General features: G+C 35.5%; 1 protein-coding gene across 2 annotated transcripts in view; it reads right to left on the bottom strand.

The window, feature by feature from the left end:
- LOC118184362 (single-minded homolog 2-like) overlaps positions 1 to 27,784 on the bottom strand; it is a 272,622-nt gene that overhangs the window by 45,944 nt on the left and 198,894 nt on the right. Inside the window, exon 4 of one of the 2 annotated variants that reach the window (XM_035354022.2) lies at positions 1,357 to 1,442. In XM_035354022.2, the coding sequence (XP_035209913.2) occupies positions 1,357 to 1,442 (86 nt within the window). Of the gene's footprint in view, positions 1 to 1,356; positions 1,443 to 27,784 lie in introns of those variants that run through there. The other variant, XM_035354023.2, reaches the window with a different exon arrangement.

Below are 27,784 nucleotides of genomic sequence, written 5' to 3' on the forward strand. Positions count from 1 at the left end.
TAGTATATAGGACGATTTACCAAAGAAACTTCTGGAAGGAGTAGGTCGAGGAAAAATAAATCGAAATTTTGGGGTTTTTAGATCATTATTAAACACCATTTTATAAAGAATAAATTCTTTTACTAAATCAAAATATATACAGAGCGTCAAAATGACATTAATATGAGCGATGAACAGTGTACACGAACTTAAAAAAAACAGAAGTGAAGATTTCTTTTTGACAGTCCCGCAGAGTTGAACTTCTTGGCGCGCATGCGCTAGATAGATAGATAGAAAGAGAGAGAACAGGACGTGATGTCATCTTCAAAGTTGAAGAAATATTGGGGGAAGGTAAAATCCCACAGAATCATCTAGCAATACAAGGTTCAGGAACGACATCTTTATCCGTTCTTCATCACTCAGGTATAGAATTTAATCAGATTTTTTTGGTGGTCCATTCATTAGCCTGTGTACTTCTTCTGGGATTACATCAAAGGACTGGTGCATGATATCCCTGTTGAAAGTTATAGTACCTTGAAGCAATCATTTCTGTGAATGCCTCAGAAGTCCGAGACATATTAGGAAATTTCCAAGATTTACGCGAGTCCGTGCGCCGACGATATCCAGAGTGTGGTGCAGTTTTCATGGTTGCACTTTTGTACATCTTTTGCAACGTCAATGCATTTCACAAATGTCTTGCAAGTGATAAAAAGGAATTTTTTCTCTTAAGTGTTACTCTTTCATTTCTCGTCCGTTCTGTACACTAACATATATGAACACTGGCGTAGCTAGAGTGGGGTAGGGAGAAATACCTGTCTCCGGGCGCAGCATCCAGAGGACGCTAAGTTGTTATGAAATTTTAAAATAAAGTGTTTTCCATTCTTGGCAAGCAGAAGAGGGGAGCAAAATTTTCAGTTGTCCCTGGGGGCTAAACTATCATTCTTAGCTACAACTCTTCACAAGAAGACTTTTTTTAATTCTGCATTCCTACATGTCTGAATAGATATATCTACATATTATTCCGATATTTCTTTGTGAGATATATCTGTACCAAAAGTATGTTCTCATTTAGCAGAAAAGCCCTGTGTCTTTGTGAGATATATCTATACCAGAAGTATGTTCGCATTTAGCAGAAAAGCCCTGTGTGTTGCAACCAAAGTCTGCAGACGGTAGTATAACAAAGTTGAATGTAAACCCAAGAAATAGCGGCAGCGAAATGCAGATGTGGCTAAGTATGGATATTCTCTTGCTTTGCTCTTCCATTTCGAAATCAATGTAAAATAACATTGTTTTCACAATAAAATAAATTATAAATGTTACATGGCGGTTATAAATCAATTCCTTTGATTAAATAGGCTGAAAAGAGAAAATTCTTACTTGAAGCAAATGTGATCCTAGTTCTTTTATTGCACTTTCTAAGGGGTTTGGTAGCGGCGGCGCTGCTCCCCAACCATCTCCCAGACCTAGGTTAAAAAAAAGATAAGAATTATTTTAAAACTATTAATTTAAACTCTATTACAAATATAGTAAATAAAAAAAGATCGAATTTCTGTTTTTCCCTTATTATTTCTTATTTTTTATTCTTACAGAATCTTGTGTTCTTGTTATATTTTTAGCGGAAGTAGTTTAAATATTAGTCGATTTCTCAATGAGATTACTTAAAGGCATTACCCTCCTTTTCAACCTTCCCTGGTATTCAGCGGATGATAGTAAACACACAGAGAAGCTTAGGTTTGAATCCCGAAAAAAGCACGATGTTACTGACTATAATGTATTTACAAAATAATGTCACTTTAAATTGACTGATGAGAAATTTCTCTCGGGAGGCTTTGAATGGAGAGATCTTAATTAAATTTGGTATGAATATACATTTATCACAGAGAAACAAATGTACCATTCAAGAGTTATTTTATATCCGTATGATTATCATTAAAGTTCACTGAGCAGGGATATCAAAAATCAACGTCGTGATATCGATCTGAAAGTGAGTCTAATATAGCGTATGGTCCCCTCTCACAGCCAGACAGGTCGCACAGCATGATGATATTTTGGACAGCAGACAGTTGAGAAGTCCCTGTGGCAGTCGATCTCACTTCTGCAGCAAGGCATTTTTCAACTCCGGGGTGGTTCTCGAAAGAGCATGGCGAGATGAAATTGCCGACTCACGAGTATCCCTGACATGCTCTATAGAGTTAAGATCAGGAGATCTGGCTGTCCAGTCTATGCGGAGAATATCTTCATTTCCATGTAATCGTCGACCATCTGATCAATATGTGGACGAGGGTTGTTGTCCATTAACAGGAACCCAGTACTAACTGTGCCTCTGAAAAGTCGAAAATAGGTCTGTAAATTCTCCCCTTTACACCCCAGAGAAGTCAGGGAGCCTTTGCCAAGCACATGCCAGGGATGCGTGGTCGTCCAACATAATGCCTGCCGAAGCCATTACATTTTCACCACCGTAAAGATCCTTTTCCCTGATGAGGGAGGGCTTGATGAGGTGGGCCAGGCTCTCCCCGAGAATCACTGCCCAGACAGAATCTTGACTCATCCGTAAAAGGCACAGCAGTCCACTGAAGTCTGGTCCAAGGCGCACATTGTCTGTACCATGCTAAAGGCGCTGTCTTGTGTGCTGCAGTGAGCGGGACGCAAACAGTTGGTCTTCTGGCACATACCCTATCTAATGAAGCCTACGAAGAACTGTAGATACTTGTTTTCCAGGAGTAGGATACAGGATAACTGTTTCCACTAATTGCAGACGACATTGGGTGTTACATTGAGCTGTATAGCCACCTGTGCTTGGGAGTGGCCTGCTTCCAGTCTACTGAAAACTCTCCATCTCCTTCCATCATCCGTACTACCGTGGCTATTTCTTTGATCTAATACCATATAAAATTTACTCAACTTGAAAGAAATGTGGCTAATATAGGGAAGGACTACGTGTACGCTTACATACTCGACTTTGAATACTTGCATAATTCTTTTGTGGCATAATTAGTGTTTTTTAATAATTTTTGTAAAAATAGACGTAATTTTAAAATTTTCTTAAATTTAAACACGATTGTAGTTGAGCAAGCGACAACCTCTATCTGGTGTAAATATGAAAATAATTGTATTAGGGAGAAAAATACAGTACATGAAGCTGTAATAGAGGAAGGAAAAATTTATTTAACTCAGACTGAATAAACGGTATTTCTTTAAAGAAGGTTTTAAATTTTTGGATAAAATGGCCTATGGATATATAAGTGCATTGTAAGTATGCATATCTAGGTGGTAATCATGAATATCAACGTGCGTTACCAGCACATTCATCTAAATCGCCTTCTTTATTTTGAATTTTTTTTCATTCACAATACGTTGGAAGTTCTCTTGCAGAACAAAATTTCCATACTTTTAAGATATATAAACAAAGCCGAGTTGACAGTTTTTCTCAGATTCTCGCCTTAAATATCTTTTTTCACCTTCGTATGAATATTCAGTGCATTATACTTTAATTTTAAAGTTCCAGATGTCAGATCGGAGTACAGAATAATAATTGGTTTTCAAACAAATCGTGTTAAAATACAAAGTTAAATCTTAATTTGGTTTTTATTCATTTAAATGTAGTTTAAAATATAATATTTATCAATTAAAGAATAACACTTTAAACTAAAAAATACTATTTAAGTATCTGTTTATTGGCTAGATTTGTCACTCAATGATAATTTTGTCTACGTCTTTTATCATATCTCTTGAAATGAAACAGGTTTTGTATAACGATTTCATCGATAAGTACTATTTTGAGAAACTGCATCACAAAGAAAGACATCAGTTAAGAAAAAGATATTTATTGGAAGGAGTACATATGACGTAAGATATGAAAGATTAAACTATTAAAACTGTAAGTCAGAAGGAACGTACTAAATTTAATTCTTAGTTATCCTTTAGTACCGATAATAACTGATCACATATGGCATAGTCATGACTGATATGGATCTGAAATGCATATCTGGTGAAATGTCATTCCAGATTGAAACATGTTTGCAATTCATCAGTTGCATCTGCTCATAATGACATACGGCCAACCATCTAATAATCATATCGCACGTATGTTAAGCGGAGTATAGTCCGGTGAAGATGGAGGAAAGAAATTGGTATTTAATGAAAATTAATGGTTGCATAAAAAAAATTTTCAGCAATATTTGCGAAATGGTCAGTAGCATTATCTTGTTAAGACATGGCTTTGTAATAATGATAAGATATCTAGTTCCAATACCACATGTAATGCTAATTGTTTTCCATGTAACATGTAATGTTAATTGCTTATTTTTGACTGTTTATAGTGCTGCAAGTTGTAAGCGAGACCGCGAATGAGATGTGATAGCACACCACATAATGGCGCTGAAATTAAGGCCACTGTGATGCGCTGTAATACAGCTTCCCAGACGGTGATCCCTATGGTGTCACCGAACAAAATTTCGGCCGAATTGTACTTAGAGTCGTCGAAGATGATTTCTCAGATTCACAGTCATAGCGTTCTTCGTTCTCTACACCATTGCAATTTTCCATGTTAGTGGTAGGAGGCCCACGGAAGCTGCAAACGAGTTCTACACGTCCTTAATGCAGTAAACGTTAACGAACAGTATAACCAGATATCTTCTTCTTATGTATTATTGTTCTGTTCTGTTGTACTAACTTTGTAGAAGTTTAAGACACAATAACACGCCGAATAAATACTAATTCAGAAGTCAAACAACAAAAATCAGCGTTAATTTGCAAAATTTTCACAGGACTAGTTTCGATGGTTTTACCGAACCATCATCTTCATCATCGAACCATCGAAACTAGTCCTGTGAAAATTTTGCAAATTAACGCTGATTTTTGTTGTTTGACTTCTGAATTTGTAGAAGTTGTTGTACGATCCGTTGCCGTTATGCTTATCTGGTGTTTTGTTTTGTTTCCAGATCTTTAGTACCAGTAGGTTTTTCCATTCCCTTAATGTCAATGCTTTAAAATTTCTACCAGCCAGTGTTTGAAGTATGTGGAACAGTACTATTGTATTTTCCATGGCCTACTGTGATTTCACGGGGCCAGAAAGCAAATTTTCCCAACTGTACGATTCTTCCTCTTTCCGTCAGTTATTAATAATGTTGTCTTGCTCTGCTTCGGCCCATGCTTACAAACTGCCAATGCAATAAAAATTGATTTCAGCAATACAATGGATTTACAGTTGTCTATGTCAATCTCCTGAGTAGGTAAAGGATCGCGCGTGTATCCCTTTTGCCTTCTTAATTAAAAATGTTATCATTTGCATCTCTTATGATAGCTAACCCGTGCACCAAATTTCAAGTCTATCCAATACCCTTTTTTGTTGTTGTTGCAAATCTTCCGAACAGCATGCTATATTCTTGTTGACTGATATTTTTATTACATCTTCAAATTCAGTTAAACCCTCTTAATTAGCTAAATTAAATTTTCTGTAAGAATACACCTAAGGTAACAGATTAATACAATTTTCATAAAAATATAAGCAATTTTCATTGATTTTATATAACTGGAAAACTGGTTACATCTAATAATTTCTACCAGCCAGTGTTATATTAGCTGAGTTTTACTTCTTGGATGTGCACTAAATGTTCGATTTCAAAGTTACAACTTCGAAAAACATTGATAGCAAATAGCATATTTAGTATAAATGTAGACACTAAGAAGTTCGTTTTGAAAAGAAATATTTTATCAGTAGTGAAGTTCACTATTCTAGTGAAGGATTTTTAAAAAATAATGTTTGAGTTATGTTATAGCAAAATAAAGTGTGTAAAATGGTAAGTGTATTCCCCTCTTTTAAATGAAATCAGACGGAAAAAACATCAAGTGTTTTTTAATGCAACTGACTTCTAATTTAACTAATCGTATTAAACGATTATTTCGGTTTAACGACTCATTCCAACATTTTCCCCATATAAGATTAAACAAATATTCTCAGTTATTAGGTATTGCCTCAATTCCATAATTTATTCAAAATTTTCAAATTTTTCCATTTTTGGACTTTTTAAGAGAATTTTTTTGAAATTGGCCATACAGGAATTTCTTTTTTCTTTTTTTTTAATTAAACTGTAAATGTAACTACAGATATTGGATATAAGATTAGTTCAGTCATTTTAAATCAAATATCGAGAATTATCATTTAATTTATTAATATATATTGTAAATTTGGAAAGGAAATCCTAGACATTAATGTTTAAAGTTTCTGAAGTGAAATGACATCAGATATTACTCAATTATTGATTTTAAAAGGCTAGAGTGTGACATCAAATACTACCAGTCTTTGAATTTATAAACCTGCATTTTTTATTATATTGTAAAATCGCTAAAAGAATATATCTATCCTCTGCCACACAGAATTGTAATGACGATTTTTTCAAAGAGCGATGTGAAGTTTCATAGACCAATTCAATTTCAGAGACGAAATAGAATAAAAAGTTACATTCTCGGATGCTCTGCAAATAATTTCTGATGAAATACGTAAAGTGAATTTACGAACGTGCTAATACTTGGCAGAAATTGTTTGTTGTTTAGATTATATTTAGTGTTTATTTTCTTTTGTCTATGTGGTATTTTTCCTTGGGCCAGTCCATTTATGGTCATAGAACAGGCTTATCGCCTGTTAAGTGGGCCGGGCTGTGCCCATATTAATTATTATAAAGCAGAAAAGCGCAACAAGAAGGCTGGAAAATAAACAACTGAGCTCATGTCTAGGTTTTCCTCCGAAAACAATCTTGTTGTATATAGCAGAAGCAAGAATGGTATTAAAACACAAGGGCAAATCTGATTTTAATGGAATTCATTGAGTAAGAGATCATGGAACTTAATCACCAGGAAAGATCATGACTGCTATTTTCCCCAATTTCAAAGGAGTTGTTCACACCAAAACAGACGTTTTCGATTCTTAATGTGATACCTTTTTGTGAAGCTACGAAAACAATAAAAGAAGAAATTTCAGCGAAGGCATTATTCTCATTCGCAATGTATTATAGAGTTTTGCTCAATTAAACTTCGTTGCTTTTCAATAATAAAATATTTAACATACTTTTTGAAACCACGCCATAAAAAGTAGAAGGTGAAATATTTAACGCTTTTAAAAAAATGAGAAAGAAACTCAGAGAATGAGATCTCTAAAGTAAGGCAGACTTTCTATTCTAAATAATCTAAATTAAAAAAAAAATAATAAATAAAGCTCTCAGATTTTATATTATGCCCAAACGCGCGTTTTTTTTTTTTTTTTTTTTTTTTTTTATTTACACATACATACAAGTTTCCAGAGCATTTGGGTTAAAGCTCCTTTCGGCTAAAAATATTTAAAAACATCGTATCCTTAGAATTTCCGATAGACAGTCTCGTGCGCTGGCGATAACAATGTTTTATTCCCTACAGTGTTGTCACTGCTTGCTTTGAAATTGTTGAGCTTTTTAATCAAAAATTCGTTAATGTTTTACAAAATATGAAATAGGTAATAAAACAAATTAGAAATTCAAAATTCAGGCTTCCATATCCCCAGATTCGGATGGAGGACTACGTTATTCAAACTTTGATGGTTCTAGATATCGCTATTTTTTCACAATGCGAGAAATATACGTACATTCATGCATATTCTTTCTTATTTAATTTCTTTAAATATAATGCAGGGTGACGATAATATTTCCTGGCAACAATTTGAAAAGGGATGCAGCCGTTCATAGTGATTCGACGCAAAATGACATTTCGATACTAATAGACCTTCTGGGCTAACGCCATTTGGGCTAAAAACTGCATTATGTATATAAGATACCTCTATTTATTTATTTTCTTAATTAACTTAATGCTGTTCTAAATTAATATTTTTATATTTCGTCACGCATTTATTTATACGTATATTTCGAAGTTTCTATGTTCAAAGACTTGATTTATGTTTTTCTTCCTTTGGTTCCGATAAATCTGTATTTGTTGGCATTTCATACTTGAGAATGACTAAAAATAAGGATCAAACACATTCTTCGATATGATTTATTGTGTACTTCGATTTATGGAATTATCCAAGCCAACCCAATCGATATATTTAATTAGCACTTAATTGTTCATAAAATTCATAATAATATGGTAATCTGTGACGTTGTAAGGATCCTAAGTTTTACTAACGTTTATTTTATTTTAAATCTTTACTATCACTTCTTATTTTCTACTTCTGGCTAGAATTAAAAGCTTTAACTTATTTATGCAAATTTGTCTTGCTAACGCCAAGTACTTAAGTTGTGGCTTTTTGCCAAGCAAGAGAGAGGGAGGAGTTATTAGCAGCAGGCCGCTTGCCATAGTAGTTTTACTCGGTTGCTGGTTGCCTTCAAGGCCAGAGGTTTAATCCTCTTGATAATTTTAAACGTATCGTAGTGTTAGCAGTTCTCTGTACTACATACGGCTTTTTGTTAATATACGGCCAATCTTGGAGTTAGGCACTTGTTTATTAATCCAAAGTTAGTTTAGTTAGATTTTTAGTTAATATTTTTTATATTCTTACGTTCAGACCACAAGTGGTTGGTCTCTGTATTCCGAAGTTCCGGAAATCATTGTAAAGAGAGAAAAATAAAGGGTTTCGTATAGCCTTCCTGTGTGTATTGCCTACTTCCCAAATTTATTGAACATAGCTTTAGTAAGCTCCCTGTTCCGAGTCAGGACAGTTAATGTTTCCAAAGCAAGTAAGGAGGAACACAAATCCTGATAACGTGTTTACAATTAATGTTGCTCGGTTGAATTATTATTATTATTATTATGTTTTTGCATTAAATACAGTTCTGACATCAAATTTATGCATCTGACACTTTAGAAGCTCTATAAAATCAGAAACGGCAGAAAAGACTGAACATTTCAGGGAAATCACGCGATATGCTGGAAAAGGAAGTACAGACGAGATAAAGATCTAACGAAATACGTGAAGCATAATAAGACGATCTGTCATATGTGGGAATAGCACTGATATTTGCTCTTGACCTTGAAAAAGGAAAACCGAAGCTTTGACGAAAGAAGTGTTATGGGAATTTTATGCCAACAGTGGCAATTGTGCTGGAAAAATTAAAAGAACAAAGTTAAGTGGAAACCAGTAGATTTGAAGTAAAGAAAAGGATAATAAAAAAAAACCGGGTAATAAGTTCTTGTTTTCTTTTTCAAAATATGTGACCATAATAGTGAGTTTTGTTACCAAATTTAAACATGGAACAGAAATTTGCTCATGATGTACAGATTTTTGTCGTATACAGGTTAAAGTTACATGACTATGGATTGATTATGCGCGCCAGTATTAAGACAATTAACGACATTTGGTCAATTATTATGGAAATTTCACAGAATTATAGATTTTTGTCATTGTTTAAAACTTAATTTTAGTAAATAACCCATAAAATCTGAAACTATGTGCTTAAAATTATACAAAATATTTCAAATCTTGAATTTTTTATGCTCTAGTAACGAGCATACTAAATTTTTGACTCACCCATAGCGGGTTCGCCTGATATGGGCCACTCAAATGTGTAGGACTTGAACAGATAAGAGTTATATTTTGTCATTAAAATAATTACTAAAAGGAATACAACGTATGAAACAAAACTGGCTATACAAAAAATATGTCATGAAATGTACTTGTAGGAGTTGAAGGAAGAATAAAAATCGAAAACAAAACATTCCAAAGTGTTTTATAATTAAAAGAAATGCTTCTTAGTTTTTAAAGCAATATATTCATATTTATATAGCTTTCATACTTATTTGTTACATAATACGTATCTTTAACATAAAAATATAACATAGCTTTTAAGGAAAAATGCTTATGAAAAAATAATCATGGAACACTAAAGGTAACAACTTTTTAACTCATTGTTGCCATACAGCAAATCTTAATAACTATGCAAAAACATTAAATCATGTTGCCACTCAGAGAATCTTAATAATGGTATAAAAATATTAAATTATATTCCCCTTACACATTTAAAAGAGTATGTTAGAACTTTTTTTATTAATAACTTTTTAATTCATTCTTTTATAAACTGTGTACATTAAAAGCCGATCTTTTGCTGGCCACTTAAACAATTATGGAATAATAATAGAAGTTATCATGAAATAAGAACAACTTCCGACGTTTTCCGTGATAAATAAATTCATTACTTTTTGTTGACTTAGAGCATCTTGCACATGAATTTTATTTTCTAAATCACACGTTTTATTTTTGTGTGTCTCTTTTTCTTCTAAAGAGTGACGATATAAATACAAAATACCCCTTCTCTTATTCAAGCAGTTTTCTAGACAGACTGCCCAGTCTCACCAATTGTATCACCTAATGAATCGAATAGTTCTGCTTCTTAGAATGTAAAAGCTTCAAATGAGACATTTGGTTTGGTTGGCTTATTTGATTACAGCATACCACTCGAAAGCTATCTGTCTAGTGAGAGGAATGTCTTTGTGGACATGAAGAAAAACGCTCATGCAGTCAGGCCGTTCACTGGGACTTGAAACTTTCGATTGACAGCAGTGGAAGAGTTGGGAAGGCTCGTTTTCTCCCTGCAACTTTATCTTGAATACATACATTTTTAATAAAAGGGAAGCATTATAACAGAAATCACAATTGTTAAAAGACTCTCTTGATTTATTTTCATCTCTGTCTTGTCATACGACTCGAAAAGAGCTCTCTGGAGATGAGAGAGGATATTTTTGGATGACATAGCAATGATAATATTTATCGACAGCAGATGCATTGCCTTCCCAAGAAACTCAACTGAATTTTCTTGCATTGCTTATTCACCTCAACGGATTCAACCCTTTCTCCATGCTCTTGTCAATAGATCTAGCAATTCTTTTCTGCAGAAACGTAGGATGAATATACAATAAATTATTCAAGTTTACTAAAATGTCTACAGTTTTAAAGCATGGCGGCATCGTAGTGACGAAGGACATCTGATGAGGATGCCCACAGGGTTCGTGCTTAGGTCCGACCATGTGGAATCTAGTTCCTCTTCAACTCTATGACGAATCAGACCATACGAAGGCAATTACCTATACCGATGATTTTGTTTTGATAGTAGCTGGTAGAAGCAATTTGACAGAGCTCAAGAAAACCTGGGCACCATCACAAGCTGGACAGCAGAGTATAAACTGGCAATCTCATCAGATATATCTCAGAACCTGATAATTGGATGCAATGGTGTTTTAAGATATAACTCAGTGTAAACTCCAGAGCAAAATCGTGAAATATGTCACACAACTGAAATATATCGCAATAAGGCTAGAATGGTTTTCTCGGTAGCTTAAGCAAAATAAGTCTGTCGATTCAATGCACAGTACAGCCGCTATGAAATGGGAAAGCGATCCAGATTCCTTAGCTTATGATATTCGAGAGTAAAGCAGCGTATTGTGCTTTACGTAGCTTCAGTGGGGGGTAAAAATATGTTCCACCATATGAGGCAGAATCTCAGTTGATATCTGCTCACCATCTGCAGAGCGTATCACACAGCCTCAACAGCAACACTTCAAGTCTGAAAACGGCAGCGCACAAAAACCTGAAGCAAAATGTGAATATGTACCTTTCGCTGTGGACTGATGTAACAGATGTTATCTAAAAGGACGGATCCAAGACGGAAAATGGCACTGGCAGTGAATTTTGTTATTCGCAGAATAACATCGTTCAGTACAATTAAACACACAGATTCAGATTCAACAACTGCGTATTGAAAGCATAACTAACAACCATGCAGACTGAAATCTGCCCCGCAATAGAATATGCGCCTAATGGCAATAATTTAGAGACTCAGCATCGAACCTTCAGACCATATCAGGTACATGTAGAAGAAATTGATTGTTACATGCCATTCTCCAACTCCTTCTAACTCTCCTATTCTGTGTTGGATTTCATCTCACAAGGGTATGATCGAAAATGAACTAATTGGCGGGCGATCTGGCGAAACAGGCTACAAACATTGTTCAAGATGACGTGATTTCAACTCTCCTCCCGACATCATACCCTAAGCGAGCCGCTCAGCAACACATGCTCAAAAAGTGGTAGAAGAGATGACTCAGAGCCACCACACGGCCTTCTTTTTCTTTCCAAAGGCGACAGCAGATTTATGCAGCAGCTTCTTCTCACTAACGCAGTCCTTCCTTGAACACGGTCCATTCGCAGCATATTTGCAATTTGCACCACTTTCGATGCAGTGACACAGTTCTTTCTGTATACGGTAGGAAACAAATAGCAAACTCAGTTATTTGATTGCCCACAGACATCAGAATACCACTTTAGAAAACCAGCTTCCATAAATTGGTCAAAGTGGCCCGCCAACGCTATTAGTAACAGATCTGCACAAAATAAAATTGGCTCAGTCATTATATACTGTGCCACTGCTTACTCAGTCATGTCAAGCAAGCTTACTAAAGTAGCTAGGACAGCAATGGTATGTGTATCCGAAGTATGGAAAAGTAACTGTTTTTAGTTATCCACGAGCCGACGTGCCGTTCAAGGCTATTAGCACAGTAATGGACAGTGCACACATAATACTGTAGATGTAACGTGACATGTATTGAGCACACATCTGTTAAGCGTCTTACAACTGTGAAGTCTCTAGATGGTTGCAGGGCCAGGGTAACACCCGAGTAGTCATAGAAAGCCGTCCGGGTGCCCTGTCCTGTTGTCACTTGTCACCTGTCACATGCAGACTCCTTCAAACACATTAGCAAGGTACGTTTGCCCCAGCAACAGTAGTTCCCCACAGCGACAAGTTATCCACAGCAAGTTTCCCAGAGCGGCACATTCTCCCTCTATATTCAAAGCGGTTATTCGTATTCAGCTTCGTGCTTAGTTCTGTATGGATACACATACTTTCAATCCGATTATTTGTTTATCAACTGCCCCATATGCTTAGATCATACTATGTCCTCCTATATAAGCGTATGCACTAGCTGCTATTTAACCTTGTTCATACAACGCTGTTGCAGTTTTGTATGGCTATTCTTAGTGCGTACTGTCTGCCTATCAGAGGCGACCACACACCATTCTAGCCATATTTTCACTGCCATCTTTCGACCTCAAGTTTGGATAACATTGGACTCTTGGCCATAACTCATGCTAATGAATGGTATTTTAATTGTTGTTTTGTGCACATTATTGTCATACAATAAACTATATCCGTGCCTAAATTCGCTTATTTCTATCCAGTATTTCTGAGATGTTTCATAAAAAATGTTCCATCTCTTAATTTTGTCCACCAGTGTATCTTTTAGTTTTAAAGGTTCTTATTTTTTCAGATCTGTGAGATAATTATAAAGAGTACTAAATGCGAATTCTTTCTTGAATACATGGCACTAGTGTTTCAACTGGCACATTATTTTTTGAATATCAAATAAAAATAAATAAATAATTCCATAAATACGTTTTGGGTCATTGAGTCATAGTGTTTCTCAGAAAAAATCTCTTTCCTTAAAATATCTGTATGTTGTTTTATGTGAATTTAAAAAACTGCACTATCATGATGCTTTTAAATTTATTCTCAGAAGTTTTATACGGTTTAGTATAATTAAAGAAAGTTTTAACGTTAAGTTCGTGTCATGCATAGCAATAATTTGCTATTTTAGACCTAAGCTTAAATCAAGTTCTTTCTAAACTGGTACTTGCTTGAAGCAAAACAGGTGAAGATCTGAATATAATTTTGTCACGTAATCTCATTTCTGACAACAAAATATAGCATAAATACGAATTGTCTTTAATCAAAGGAGTTTCCTTGAGAACAACCGACATAAAGGCGTCCCTGCTCAACAGATAGATCTCATAAAGAAATTATATATTTGCTTAAACGGAGCAGACTAAAAGCAGCAATTGTAGATGCAACGATATAAGTATTTGTAACATCAATACTACAAGAAAATTTTAGGATATATCCAATCTAAGAACTTATTATGAGTGCCGAATTCAAGGACTTTGAAATTTACTAAATATGTGTACATATATGTAAGTGCTATATCGCTGATTATCAAGTTTAGCAATTAAAAACAGATTTAGGAAAAAGGAAAGACAGTTTTCACTAATGGGCTTTTGATCACTAGAAAATGAAGTTATAATGGATTTCATCTGAATCCTCTGCATTACTATACAATAATGCTTTCGCGGAAAGAGGAAAATTATTCTTGTTATGGTGTAATTTTTTAAGAGATTACTGTTTTGTACATTGCAATGACTTTCCTGAATCTTTACAGAAACAACTCATAAGGTAATGCAATATACACAGATAACTTGTTTGCATTTTATACGCGAAAAATGTAATAAAGATATTTTTGCATTATTAGCCCAGAACGGCTATTAGTCTCAAAACGGCATTTTGCGTTGATTCACTATAAAAGTCTGTATCACTTTTCAAACTGTTACCACCAAATAATATTACTGTGTATTGTATTTAAAGAAATTAAATAATGAAGATTCTGCATGAATGTGTCAATGTTTCTCGCATTCTGAAAAATAAGAGATACCCAGAGATATCAAATTTTGAATAACATAGTCCTCCACCCGAACATGAGCACTTGAAAACCCTTAAATTGAATTTAGAATTTGTTTTCTTAATCTATTTCATATTTTTTAAACTTCAACGAATTTTTATTAAAAAACTCAAAGATTTCAAAGCGAGATATGGCAACACACTGTGAGGAATAAAACAGTTTTATCTTCAGCGAGCGAGACTGTCTATCGAAAATTCTAAGGATATGCTGCTTTTAAATATTCTTAGCCCAAAGGGGCGTTAGCTCAAATGCTCCCCAAACGTCTATGTATATGTAAATAAAAGGAAAAAACGCCCCTTTGTGCGTAATATTAAACTCGAAAGCTTTCAGGATATTTTATACTTAGTATTTTTTATTACAAATGTATTTTTAAATACTTATTAGTAAAATTATACAAAAGTTAAAATGTATCGATGTTTCATCTCTTAGTATTTTAAAAGTAAACCACGAGGCTTACGCAAGTTAGTTATAGCACTAAAAAATAAATGAAAAGTACAATAAAACTACAAATAAAAAATGAATGGGGAAAAATTAAATAATAAGTAATAATAACAATTTTAAAACTGAAAAACATAAATTCAGAATGAAGTTCTGAAAAGAGAAAATAGTCTTTTAGTCCTTCAAAAATCAGAAAAAGTTGGTGGCTAAGCTACAGACATATCCTTTTGAAGCGTCCTAAAGTACCTTCCGCTGCTGACATGTTAACACTGTAGCGACATTAGGAGTTTAGGAAGCAGAGGAAATGAAAAATTAGCAACGCCTTCTCCGGGAATCGAACCACGGACCTCTGATATACCGGCTCAGTGATCTGACCACTACGCCACGAAGGCAGGAGAAATTCTTTATATACTCCCCCTTTTAAAGGGCGACTGGGGTTTTTAGGGGTCCCAGTCGTCAAAGCCTGGGTGTGAAGAGTCATCATTGACAACCCTTTTAGTTCGGGCGCCATTAGGTAATTTTTGGAAGCAGAAGATAGGAAAAATTAGCAACGCCTTCGCCGGGAAACGAACCACGGACCTCTGAAATACCGGGTCAGTGCGCTGACCCCTGCACCATGAAGGCACGCTAGGAAGGCGGAAGAAATACCTTATAACTCGTTCAAGAAAAAAGTCAATAATGTCTTCATTTGCACTACCGCAACTGCGCAAAGCACTTGAAGCAAAGGCATATGACTTAAATATATTATTCAAGCCATATGACTTGAAGCAAAGCCATTACTTTAAATAATTCTTAAAATTGCCGTGTCCTGAATAAATCGAGTTAATTTAAAATCTGTTGAAAACTGATAGACTTTTATCCCATGAAAAACTCTAGGGAATAATTTTTAGCCATTTCGTTTCTGATGGAACAAGCTATTCTCTGTTTCAAATACAGATAGCATTATTTCTATAAAAAAGCTTGTAACACCGAGGTCTAAATCAGTGTGAAGTTTTGGAGCTAGCTTAGCTAGAGAATCAGCCATCTCCTTTTGTAAAATTTCCACATTGTCCATGAAAACAAAGTGAATACAAGTATTAAGATCCTGCATGGTTTTAATAATTGCCTGAATTTCGACAAGTTTCTCCGAGACACTAATTTTTCGTAGTAATTGCAGCGAGGAAAGAGAACCAATTGTTGAAGCTCTGTTTGTATAGAATCTCCTTCATACTTTACTAATATAACAAGAGAGTTAGCACTCTAGTTCGAATTAAGATGACAAAGACTTACGAAGGTCAAATAATTTTTTATTCGCTTTTTAAATTTAATAGAAGTTAAATTTACTTTTTAAATTTAATAGTAGTAGTAGTATTCACAGTCGACATAGTGCCATCTGATTTCTTATAATATATACTTGAGTATACGTATTTTACTTATTTATTTTTAAATTTGTTAATTTGTTAAAGTTTTTAATAATTATCTTATTTATAAATTTAGTAGTAGGGTAAACTGAAATTAATGTTTAAGTAACATAGTCTGAGACAACACGGAAGCCACTCTACGTAAGCTGGCTCAAGTAACTAATGGCGCCCACTAACATTGTAAGGTATTTCTCCCGCCTTCCTAGCGTGCCTTCGTGGTGTAGTGGTCAGCACACTGAGCCGGTATTTCAGAGGTTCGTGGTTCGGTTCCCGGCGAAGGCGTTGCTACTTCTTCATATCTTCTGCTTCCAAAAATTACCTAATGTCTCTACAGTGACGCCCGAAGTAAAAGGGTTGTGCATGATGACTCCCCACACCCAGGATTTGGCGATTGAGTCCCCTAAAAACCCCAGTCGCCCTATAAAAGGGGGGAGTATGTAAGGTATTTCTCCCGCCTTCCTAGCGTGCCTTCGTGGTGTAGTGGTCAGCACACTGAGCCGGTATTTCAGAGGTCCGTTGTTTCTATTCCCGAAGACGTTGTTAATTTTTCATATCTTCTGCTTCCAAAACTTACCTAATGTCTCTACAACATTGGCTAACAAAATAGCTAAAGCCGGAATAAAGCCTGGTAGGGCTGGCGATAAGAAGTGAATTGCGAGCGAAGTTGCCAGAAGCTTTAATATTTAAAAATTCAAACTCGCGGCCTAAGTACTGCACAACTAATTTGCATTCTGGTGAGGACTGTGGAAAGAAGAATTTATAGTAAAGTCCCAAATGGTAATATTTGGTTAATTAACATAAAATCCTACACACAAACATATTAAACTCGCATTGACCTAAAAATACAAGAATTTTGAATCCTCTTTGTAGCGTCTCCAACAGCTGTTGGAGATAATACTAGTATTATTAGAAATTTTATATAATCTGAAAATACTTTTAGCATTTATTTGAAGAGGTAGAAAATATGACTGTCTCGGTAAAATTTGTTATCTTTGTTTACCATGAAAGATAACTTTTACATATTTTATTTGCGTATGAACAATTACTAAGGTATTTTCTCCCTCCTTTCTGAATGCCTCCGTGGTGCAACGGTAGCACTCGGCGCGTATTCGAGAGGTCCAGGTTCGAGTCCCGGCGAGGGCATTGCCATTTTTCGTGTTTTCTACTTCAGAAATCCTAATGACTCTACAGTGAAGCCCGAACTAAAAGGTGGTGGATGATGATTCTTCACCACGAGGATTGACGACTGGGTCCCCTAATCCTCAGTCGCCCTTTAAAATGGGAGTAAGTAAGGTATTTTCTCCCTCCTTTCTGCTTGTCTTCGTCGTGTAACGATAGCATACTCGGCGCGTATTTCAGAGTTCCAGGTCCCGGCGAATGCAATTCTCATTTTTCCTGTTTCCTACTTCAAAAATCCTAATGACTCTACAGAATTAAAAGCAGATTATCCGCAAAAGCAGTTTTAAAATAGTTTTTAAAAACAGGTAATTCACACCAAAGATCATTAATTACAAGATTCCAGAAACTGATCCTTCGGCAGAGCTCTTTTCCAAATTATGTTCTTTCGTAATATTACCTACGGAAAGTTCTGCATTACGAGTATGCAAAAAAATCCTTGATCAAGCAGAAGTTGTTCTTAGGTACATTAGCACTTTGTGGCCAATCAATGATGCCAAACCACCAAAGCATTATCGAAAGCCCTTTGTATACCTAGAAACACCAAAATCGTGACGCAGTTTTTCCGTTTTTATTATATCACGTAAACGAAGAAGTGTATCTTCAGCTAAATGCTAGAGCGTAAAGCCTTACTGATCTTCTTTCAAAATATTTCTGCTTCTTAAGTTTTCTAACTTAAGAAATGAGAAACTAATTCTGCTAACATAGTTCTGTTTCTGCTAATTGTGTTCATACAAAGTTTCTCAAGAAGACATTTACCCAAACATAGAAGAAAGCTGATACATTTTTATATTATTTTTTTTAATACTAGATACTTAAATTCAGTACTTTTACGAATAGCCAGAATATTAGCTTCCTTCTGTGCAACGCTGGAAAATATTTGTGATACGCATTAAATAATTTATATAAGATAAATGGTTAAACATGGTGAAGGTCCAAATGATTTCATTGTGGTTCTGTCTGACCTGGAGGGCTTTAACTAATTTTGAATCTTTCATAATATCATCAGCCTCAACTATGGAAAAGTGTATGTCACTATCTGCATCATAAAAAGAAGCCATTTCAGAGAGAAAAAAAAATTATGAAATTCTTCATCGTTAGGTAAGCTGTCAAAAGGAAATGACAATAGACTCTGCTGTAGCCTCAAGTGATAGAGTAACCTGTCCTGATGACAGTTCGCCTCAATTTTCAAAATTTTTAGATAATTCGTTTTAACACTGAAACTATTAATTTTCTTGCAAACAGTTTACACCCTAATATCACTGAGAAACTTTTTCCAAGAATTAAACTTTCCTCTAACTTAATAAGTATTCTCATTTTCTGTAGTTTTTTTGATAAATATCCAAACTTCTTTTTCATATCCTTGGTGATCTTTTTAAGGCGTTATATACAGTAAACTATTGACATATTTTTTAACAAAGAACTTGAAAGCAAAACTTGGGCACTCGATCTGTATCATGGTTAATAAGCATAGCTTAGCCCTTTCAACTATCAAACTTCAACAACACACTTATAGTTTTAAGCGCAAGCTCACTAGAATATAAAAACTGAATGTTTTCTTATCTTTTTTCACTTGTCGCCAAAACTTTGAAGGGTCAGCAGACTTTGCAAACACTTCCTGTATGCATGCATAGTTCTAAAATGACTTACAATTTGCTAGAATTCGAATCAAACTGATCGATTTTCGAAACTTTACTTGAGATTTGTACCAGATCTATCGGTTATGTATGCGTTACTTAGATTCAGATCCATCAGATATCCGTCATGTTTAATTGTTACCAATTCCAGTTGCCTGACGATGGTCAGCATAAGCCCACGACAGTCATTGTGTCAAGGAGTTAAATGCGCCTCTCGTTGGCATGAGCCTTGAGCACCTTATAGGTGATAGCCCTACTTTAGCTCAGTTCTCCCCCTAGTTTTGAGGGAGGCGGACGGGTGTGAGAGTCTCTCACCACTCTTCCCCTCCCAGCATCCTCTCGAGAGGACTCGCCGCATCTTTAGAATGCTCCCACGCCGCAGAGATACTATGCAGTTCCTACAGGAACATAAAATCTCATAAATTTGGACATGCAAATTAAATTAAAAAATTTATCATTAGTGAGTGTAATCACCCCGAATATCTATACAAGCCTCATGCTCTAAGTCTCATGCTCTTTATGATGTTATGAATGAGCTGCATGGACAACAGTTCTCATTGATCATATAAAGCACTTCTATGCCCATTGAGGAATTGGACGCCAGCAGCATGCACCCCGAGAGTGTGCCACACTTGCTGAATAGGATTAAGGCAGAAAGAGAGTGCTGGAGATTTTACTTGAAGTATACTGTCTTCTTCAAGAAACCGGTGTACTAGGCCAGCAGTTTGAAAATGGGCATTATTTGCTTGCAAAATAAAGGTATCGCAGCGTACGGACGATCAATATGATCCAGTATGCTGTCTGTGTACCTCTAAATATTTTGAGTTCCATGTTGGCCGTAGTTACAGGTCTGCGCGCCTACTTAAGGATGCTCCTTCTCATACAAGAACACTATTTCCTGCATAAGTACCCCTCTCCCGTATATCAGGCGGAAGATGTCGAGCGTTTGCTTATTTCCATATGTAAACACGTCGAGAATCCTTTTGTCGTTGAAACACGTCGAGCAAAGCGGGACTCATTAGTGAACACAACAGACCTCCACTGATTTACACTCCAGGTTAAATTTTCACTCCAGTGCCCAATTCAAACACTTTCCCCGTTGGCAGGAGGTATGCGCGATGCACAATGTCAATCGCCTAGTATACAGGCCAGACCCCTTTCATGCAACCCTTCTGCGTACTGTCGTGGGTGATATTGTCTTTCCTGCAGCAGAGATAAGCGCGGATCTGAGCTGAGTTGGAGCTGAAGTATTCTTGCGACGTGCACTAAATTCCAAACACCGGGCATCCGCAGAAGTGGTAATTCTTCGATAGCTATTTGAGAGGCTGAACCTGTAGTTAGAAATTGATTCCACAATCGGCTTACCATGGAATCGTCGACATTTGGCCATCTTGCAAAGTCAGACTATCTGCTTCTAATCGCCCTGTTGCTCTATAACGTAATTCCGCTGACAAATGTCATCTCGAATTCATTTTTAAATTTCGGCTATCTCGAAATTCTTTTATACACCGTCGTTCATCGAACATGAATTCCCTTTTAAACAGTTTTTTGTGCGGTTTATCTATTTATTTTTAAGTAGTATTTAATTTTAAGTTGCAAGCCTTTACTATCACACTCTGTTCACCCACACTATTCATGCCAGAATGTAAATGAGATAGCGAGCGTTTATTCAGATTGAGGTAGAAAGAAGTACTATTTAAGCAAGAGTTTCGAAAGTTGATGTTAGAGCGTGTCTGCCAATTCGAGTCTACGTTTTGTTGTGATTATTAGCGATTTGATTCTGTGTTGTCGTTGAGTGCTTCTAGCCATTTAGCCGGTTTTTCTACAAACCAGCGCCTTTTCTACGTGTTAAATTATTCTGTGAGCCTTTAGGCTAATCTACCACATTCTGAATTTATTCATCGTTACGTTTTTCTGTTGAGCCAGAAGTGCTTGGCTTGTGTAAACCTAAGTTGGGTAATTGTTAATTTTGTGTTTGAATAAAAGGGCTATTTACACTCGTCTTCCGACTTTGTCTGTCTGCAGTTTAAGACAAGAGGATTATTCCTCTGAAGTCTTTCTAGAGTTAACCATTCTATATTACTAGAGAATTTGCGATTCAACATGGTTTTAAACTATATCATGTTCATGTAAAGCGAAGACAGCGCCACTCATTTGTATAAAGCTACTCAATGCAGCTTGCTTTTATTTGTAACATATCATCCAGATTTCAAGAATTTCGAAACACTTTTAGCTGGTTTATCGCAATTTTTCAATTTGTTTCTTAACATTTGGAAATCGGGGTATATTCTATTCCTATTTCTGAAGCTGAGTAAGTTTTAGTTTCAGATTAATGTTACAAAAGATTTGTAAACGCGTATTTAAATTACAATTTCTAAATGCTGTCATTCATTCCTGAATTTCCGGAGGTTTTTCAAGGTTTTTCGTCACTTTTAGGTAACACAATGCTTATAAATTATATGCTCGATGGACATTTTAATCCTTGCTTTGATATCGCTTCGAAACTCAATTTTATCATCTGTATTATTATCAGACTATTTTAAAGTAATGACTAATATCGTTAATAATATCTTAAATCAGTTCTTAAGACCGACGCTATCTCAGGCATTTTCCCTATTGTATTTTGCTGTTAACGATCTCTGATCTCCAGATTAAAGAGATGAATGCCATGTCAGAAAAATTTAAGATTTAAGATCCTAACGATAAAAGTTTACAAAACATGAAAAATATAATTTACTACTAGAGATAAGGATAATGGTAATTTTGGACACTGTACTTTTGATTGTTTTTCATGAATACCTGAAGATTCAATCTGTCATTTTAAATCTTAAATAAAAATTTGCATTTTTACATTTAAAGGGCACCAATAATTATCTAAATCCATGTTATTTTTACGTTGTCATAGTAAATGAGATCTTTAGCGCCACCCAGAATATTTTCGTAATGCAATTGATTCTATAGCAGACATATAGCATGTAGAAATCAGTTTCTTTAACTTAAGCTGCAAAGGCTGTTCGCACATTTTTAGACGACTTTGCTTTGCTATAATAAAAAATCGCTTACTTGGAAATTTTTTTTTTAACTGCAACTATATTTTTTAAAGCGTAAGTTACCGTCTGCTGCTCGACAGATTTGTTTTCATGCAAAATGACGCTTTTAAAGAACCAATCGAACGGAAGACTATGTTTGTGCTCTTTCCAAGGAAAATTATTCGTACCTAGATATTAAAAAGTTAGAAAGCCTGGCTGTCATACGAAATGACCGCTGTTATAGATATTATAAATTGTAATTAAAATGATTTGTGCAAAGGTGTCTGCTAATTTAAACTGAATTACCCAGGGCAGGATGCGAGGACGCCCCTTTACTTACTGCCCCACGGGGTTTCCCCCTTCTACTTGCTTAATTGCTTAAAGTAGAGTGCAATGAAGGGAACCACTGGCGGTACATTTCTTAAGAGCCACCGCTAGCTCAATAAATAAAGGTGATTTAAATAATGAAACGTTAATTCACATGTCAAAGATCTCTTTATATACAACATTTCTTGTGTAGATGTTTCCATAATTTTTAAGCTCGCCTTGCAGAGGACCATCCATTATTTTTAATTTTACGTCCGTTCTTTCACGAACTCTTGAACGGGCAACATGAAGTTGACCGTGTCCAAATGCAGGCTCAGGTAAAAAAATGCCAACACGCTTAAGTGTTTGGTCCTGAGACTTATTGTTGGTCATAGCAAAGGCAAGTTTTACAGGAAATTGTCTACGTCTCAATTGAAACGGCAACCCTGTGCCGTGGCAACTCAATCCCTTGGCTAGTACATTTACGCAAGCAACCAATAAACTATCGGCGACAAACAGACACTTAAGCCGCATATTTTTATAGCGTGAAGTAACATCATCTTCTCCGAAACGGCTAGCTCCCGGGCCTAGCGAAGCACACCGTTGGATTGCGCAGGTCCGTGGCACGCCATTTTGACCATTCGCGTCTTGTTGGGACTTTAATTAGCCGAGATATTAATTAAAAACTAATTTTCCCCTACGTTTTCCCTACATTTTCCAAGTTTTTTCTTGGGTTTTTCCCTATCAGAGGGATTTGGCTACGTGCAAAATTCTTTTTTCTCGAATATCTACGAAACGGCGCCGAGTTGAAATTCGAGACGCGTACCCTCGGATTCTAAAGAAATTCTCCGAATCCATCGGTATCGTTCTCACTTTCGTACGACTTTAATCGGCCGAGATATTAATTAAAAACTGCGGAAATGTTAATTTCCGCGCTCATTTTTCCGAGTGGCAACAATAAACTATCGGCGACACACACTTTAGCCGCTTATATATATAAAGAAGATGCTGTAAGTGCCATGATGTTTCGATATGTAAAGCAACCATACATAATATTGCCAAAAAGAAAGGGGAAAAAAGTCAAAGTTTGGCTTCAAGGAGAAAACAAAATGATTAGAATGTTGCAAGGGAAAGAACTTTAATGTTAAAAGAAAATCCGCGAAGTCAAAGGACAGTTGCGTAATCATTAGAATGCTCAGTGTCAACTATGGGAAAACGCAATGTGCATTATCGGGGATATGTTTAAATAACTGCAATAAAAAGAAATCAATTTATTATCATCAAGAGAAAAAAAAAGAAGTCTTACAACATGGTTTAAAGATTCTAAAGAAAGTTTTTTATAGGGATTTATGATTGTTGCTGGTTTTTGATATAACGGGAAACAAAAATTAAAGCAAGTGCATAAAACTATTAATATCAGCTCCATATATTGTCAGGAACATATTTTATATCGAAATGTCAAATATGAAATACCTTTATTTACCCACATTGCCATTAATATGTAGAACTGCATCAAGACATAGCAAGCAGCCAGCCATGTGTCAAAATCCACTGTTAAAATTTGGTTAAAAAATGGAACAATAAATGGACATCGAAAGGATATACTTCACCCTTATCCCTACTAAATATCCTGATGATTCACGGATTTTTTGCGCTTTTAAAATTTTAAAAAGCGAATTTTCCAAATGTCGACATACAACTCTTCTTGGACTTTGGAAAGCTGTTCGAGAGGAATAGGATATAATACCTCTTTCGATATGAAAAGGATATAATATCTTTATCTTTCGATAGGATATCTTTATTGTCTTGGAAATTATGGTTTAGAAAGATAGTGAAGATTAAGGGTTATCAAACGGTGAATTTAAAACAAAAACAAAACAAAAACAAAAAAAAAAAAAAAAGTGTAAAATCGTCTAAAAAATATACTAACAACTTCTCTGATGTAAAATTATCTTATTCTCTAGTCTTTATTACAAAACTAATATCTCCCGATGTTGTTTGTAAATTATTTGATCACCATAAAGCATGTGAAGTTTGGCTTCCTAAGTCAAAGATGCTTTCTTGGCTTAGACAGTACATTCCAAAGGCACCTCTAATGAATGTTTTAGGGGGGAGGGAAGACTGTCCTTCTGCTTTATTTAAGATTTTATGATGTACGAAAGTATAATTTTGAGCAACGTGAAAATAGAAAAGAATGGGGATTAAACTAAAGGCTAATGCCTAATGCTTTGTGAATTTAAAACAAGCATAAAGATAATTTATATCATATAAATTGAATATTTATGTACGTGAATGAAAAACAATTAAAAAAAATAAAGTCCGCTTTTTGTGTATCAGTAGGAACCTGCTTCATAATGCTTTCAATAATCTAATGTCTATGAATGCATGAAATGCATGAGTAATCACGAAATGAAGATTTGTGATTAAGATATTTATTTTTTCCTTAATCATATAGAATTTCTTAAATGTTGTTTTGTTCAGAATTTAATAAATTTTCTGAAAATTACAGTTCATAAGAAAATTGCTTTTCATTTTATCTTTTTTTATTATTTTATCTTTATTAATTTTTTATATTTATTGTTCTGAAAACTGCTTTTCATTTTATTACACAGTGTGTTTTACACTGAATGGGACAAAAATAAATCGCACGCATGAACGTTGTAATTACTTTATTTTGATAAATCAAATCAGTAAAACTATAATTACCTAAGTTCTATAGATGTTCGATGTGTGCCCCACTGCTAACACACCAAATATCTATCCAATATTCCAATTCCTGCCACATTCGTGGTAGAATATCCTTTGTTAATGATTCGAGCACTTCAGTTATCTGCTGCTTCAGTTGCTGTAAGTCCTGGGGCAATACTTTATCTTTGACAAACCCCATAGGAAAAATCCCAAGGGGTTAGATCTGGGGACCTTGGTGGCCAACAAAGAAATGGCATATCGTTCGACTCAGCACTGCCAGTCCTCTACCCCATGATGGGGTAGAGTATTAGACTAGAAGAGAAACACGTTAATGTGACAATCAAAATCGTAAAAATAACCTTGTATTTAGCGTAAGTATAATGAAACACTCAATCGATTTCGAGGGCAGCTAAAGGTCCCTCCTCATCAGGAGAAAGAAATTTCTAGAAAGAAGGAAATAAAAGAGAAGGAGTCTCAGGAACACGTGGTCCTTATCAGCACTGCACGTGGTTGAGACTCCTTGTCCTTTATTTCCTTCTTTCTAGGTATTTCTTTCTCCTGATGAGGAGGGATTTTTAGCTGCCCTCAAAATCGATTGAGTGTTTCATTATACTTACGCTAAATACAAGGTTGTTTTTACGATTTTGGGGTAGAGTATTGTTAGGTACTGGCATACGTTTTTGTGCCAATGGGATGGAGTACCGTTTTATTGCAGAACGAAGCCGGAAACCGCCTCCTCCAACTGAGGGAACAACCACTGTGATAGTGTATCTTAGTAAATACAGCCGCAAATCAATTTTTCCACGAAGAAAAAGGAACCAAAAACACAGCTATTGCAAACTGCACAGAAAGAAATAAACTTTGAAGAATCAGGCTCATGTTACATTACACCATGAGTAATTTCCGATTCTCAAAATAGTAAATTATGGCGATTAACGTGGAATAACATCCGTAAACAGAAGTCCTCTCTTGAACCACCTACCTCCAGTTTATCTTGCAGTTTCTCAGATTTATCTTGCAGATTATCAGAGAAAGCTTTACGCAACGGTTTGTCGGACGGTGTTAACGACTGCACCATCTGTATGACTAGAATTGTAGATGTTTCCGTAACACACGCCACACAGTTACGTAGGGTACATGGAGTTCAGAACTCGTATAACGAGTTGATTTTGTGGGACGTTGTAAAAAAGTTTCATGGATTTTTTCTGTCACTTCGGTATGGGTTGCTGTTCATTCTGAGCTGGTTTTCTTACACAAGCAGCACGTGTCCTGAGCCTACTTCAGCCAGCGTTAGATGTTGTGACGATGCGGCGTTTTTTGAACCAAATTTCGTCCGAAAATGTTTCTGAATAACGATAAACGATGATGTTTTGCCGTCTACCTGGCAAAACTGCGAAAATCTAAAAGCAATTAATTTTTTTAAATAATAAAAAAAGCTCTCAGCTCAGATCTAGCGGCTGAGTGGTGGTATAATGAACTTGATATTTTCTAGTCCCATCTTTAAGTGTTCTGTGTTCTTCAGTAACTGGTACAAAATGCCAAGCAGATATAAAAATCAATTAAAGAATATTCTTTTTCGTTCTTTTCAATATGAAACACCCCGTATGCATAAAATATGAAATGAAGTACATAAAAAATGCTTTGTCTAAGTATCAATCTCAAAATTCAGATTTACATTAATTTCATTGCAGCCCAGACGGTACAATGATTAGGGACGCTTATTGAAGTACCGAAGGGCCCCGGGAGAGGGTATGGATATTTGTAAACGTATAGTATTTTATGGCATGTGGGCACTCATGGCAAGCCGAAAGTCCTCTAGTATGGTTTGGTGGCAGAGGAGAGAGGTGGAAAACCCTCGGACCACCGCCTGGGGTGCTCTCCTTTAAAGCTGGGGTGGAAGAAGAAGAAGTCGAACTCCTTGGAGGCTCTGGCAACCATCCTTCCATGAAATAATGGACAAGACAACAACATTAATTTCATTATCAATGAAAATCTTTTCGCAAACCTGAGTTCCCCCCCCCTCCTGAGAACAACGTTGATATTTTCTGGTGGATGTACAAAACATAAAATAATAGTATGGTCGATGGAGAGACTCAAAAACAATGTATGACCTATCGGTAGATCCCGATCGGCTTGTTGGCCAGTTCCTGATATTTAATGACAGTAAACTACCTTGACTAAGTACCTCCAGAAACAATTGATAATGCTCATCAGACTGATAATCAAGAAAATTATTACTATAAATTTAGTTTTGTATATATTTCTCATTTCATTATAATTTGGGAAACAAAACTGGCGAACAAAAATTGAAGAATGACTTGTAAACCTACTTTTAGAACTTTAACAGAATGCATTCATGTACGAAAATGAAAAATTTTCCTAGCTCTTCATTTGAGAGATTTTAATCAAATGTGTTTCGCTTATAAAGAAACAATTCTTCCTCCCAAAATTATCTCAAGCCATTATCTTTAACTGAGAATCAGAATAAGGAAGACGGAATTCAGAAAATTCATAAAATAATATTTCAGTAAATGAAATAATTATCTTTTCCCTCTTAATGATTAATACTATCCATATATTCAGGTAGCCAAAATGCAAAATTTAAACT

Source organism: Stegodyphus dumicola, chromosome 9 (genome assembly GCF_044657685.1).
Source record: "Stegodyphus dumicola isolate Sdum_Otavi_A_Nest chromosome 9, ASM4465768v1".
In the NCBI taxonomy this organism is placed as follows: domain Eukaryota; kingdom Metazoa; phylum Arthropoda; class Arachnida; order Araneae; family Eresidae; genus Stegodyphus; species Stegodyphus dumicola.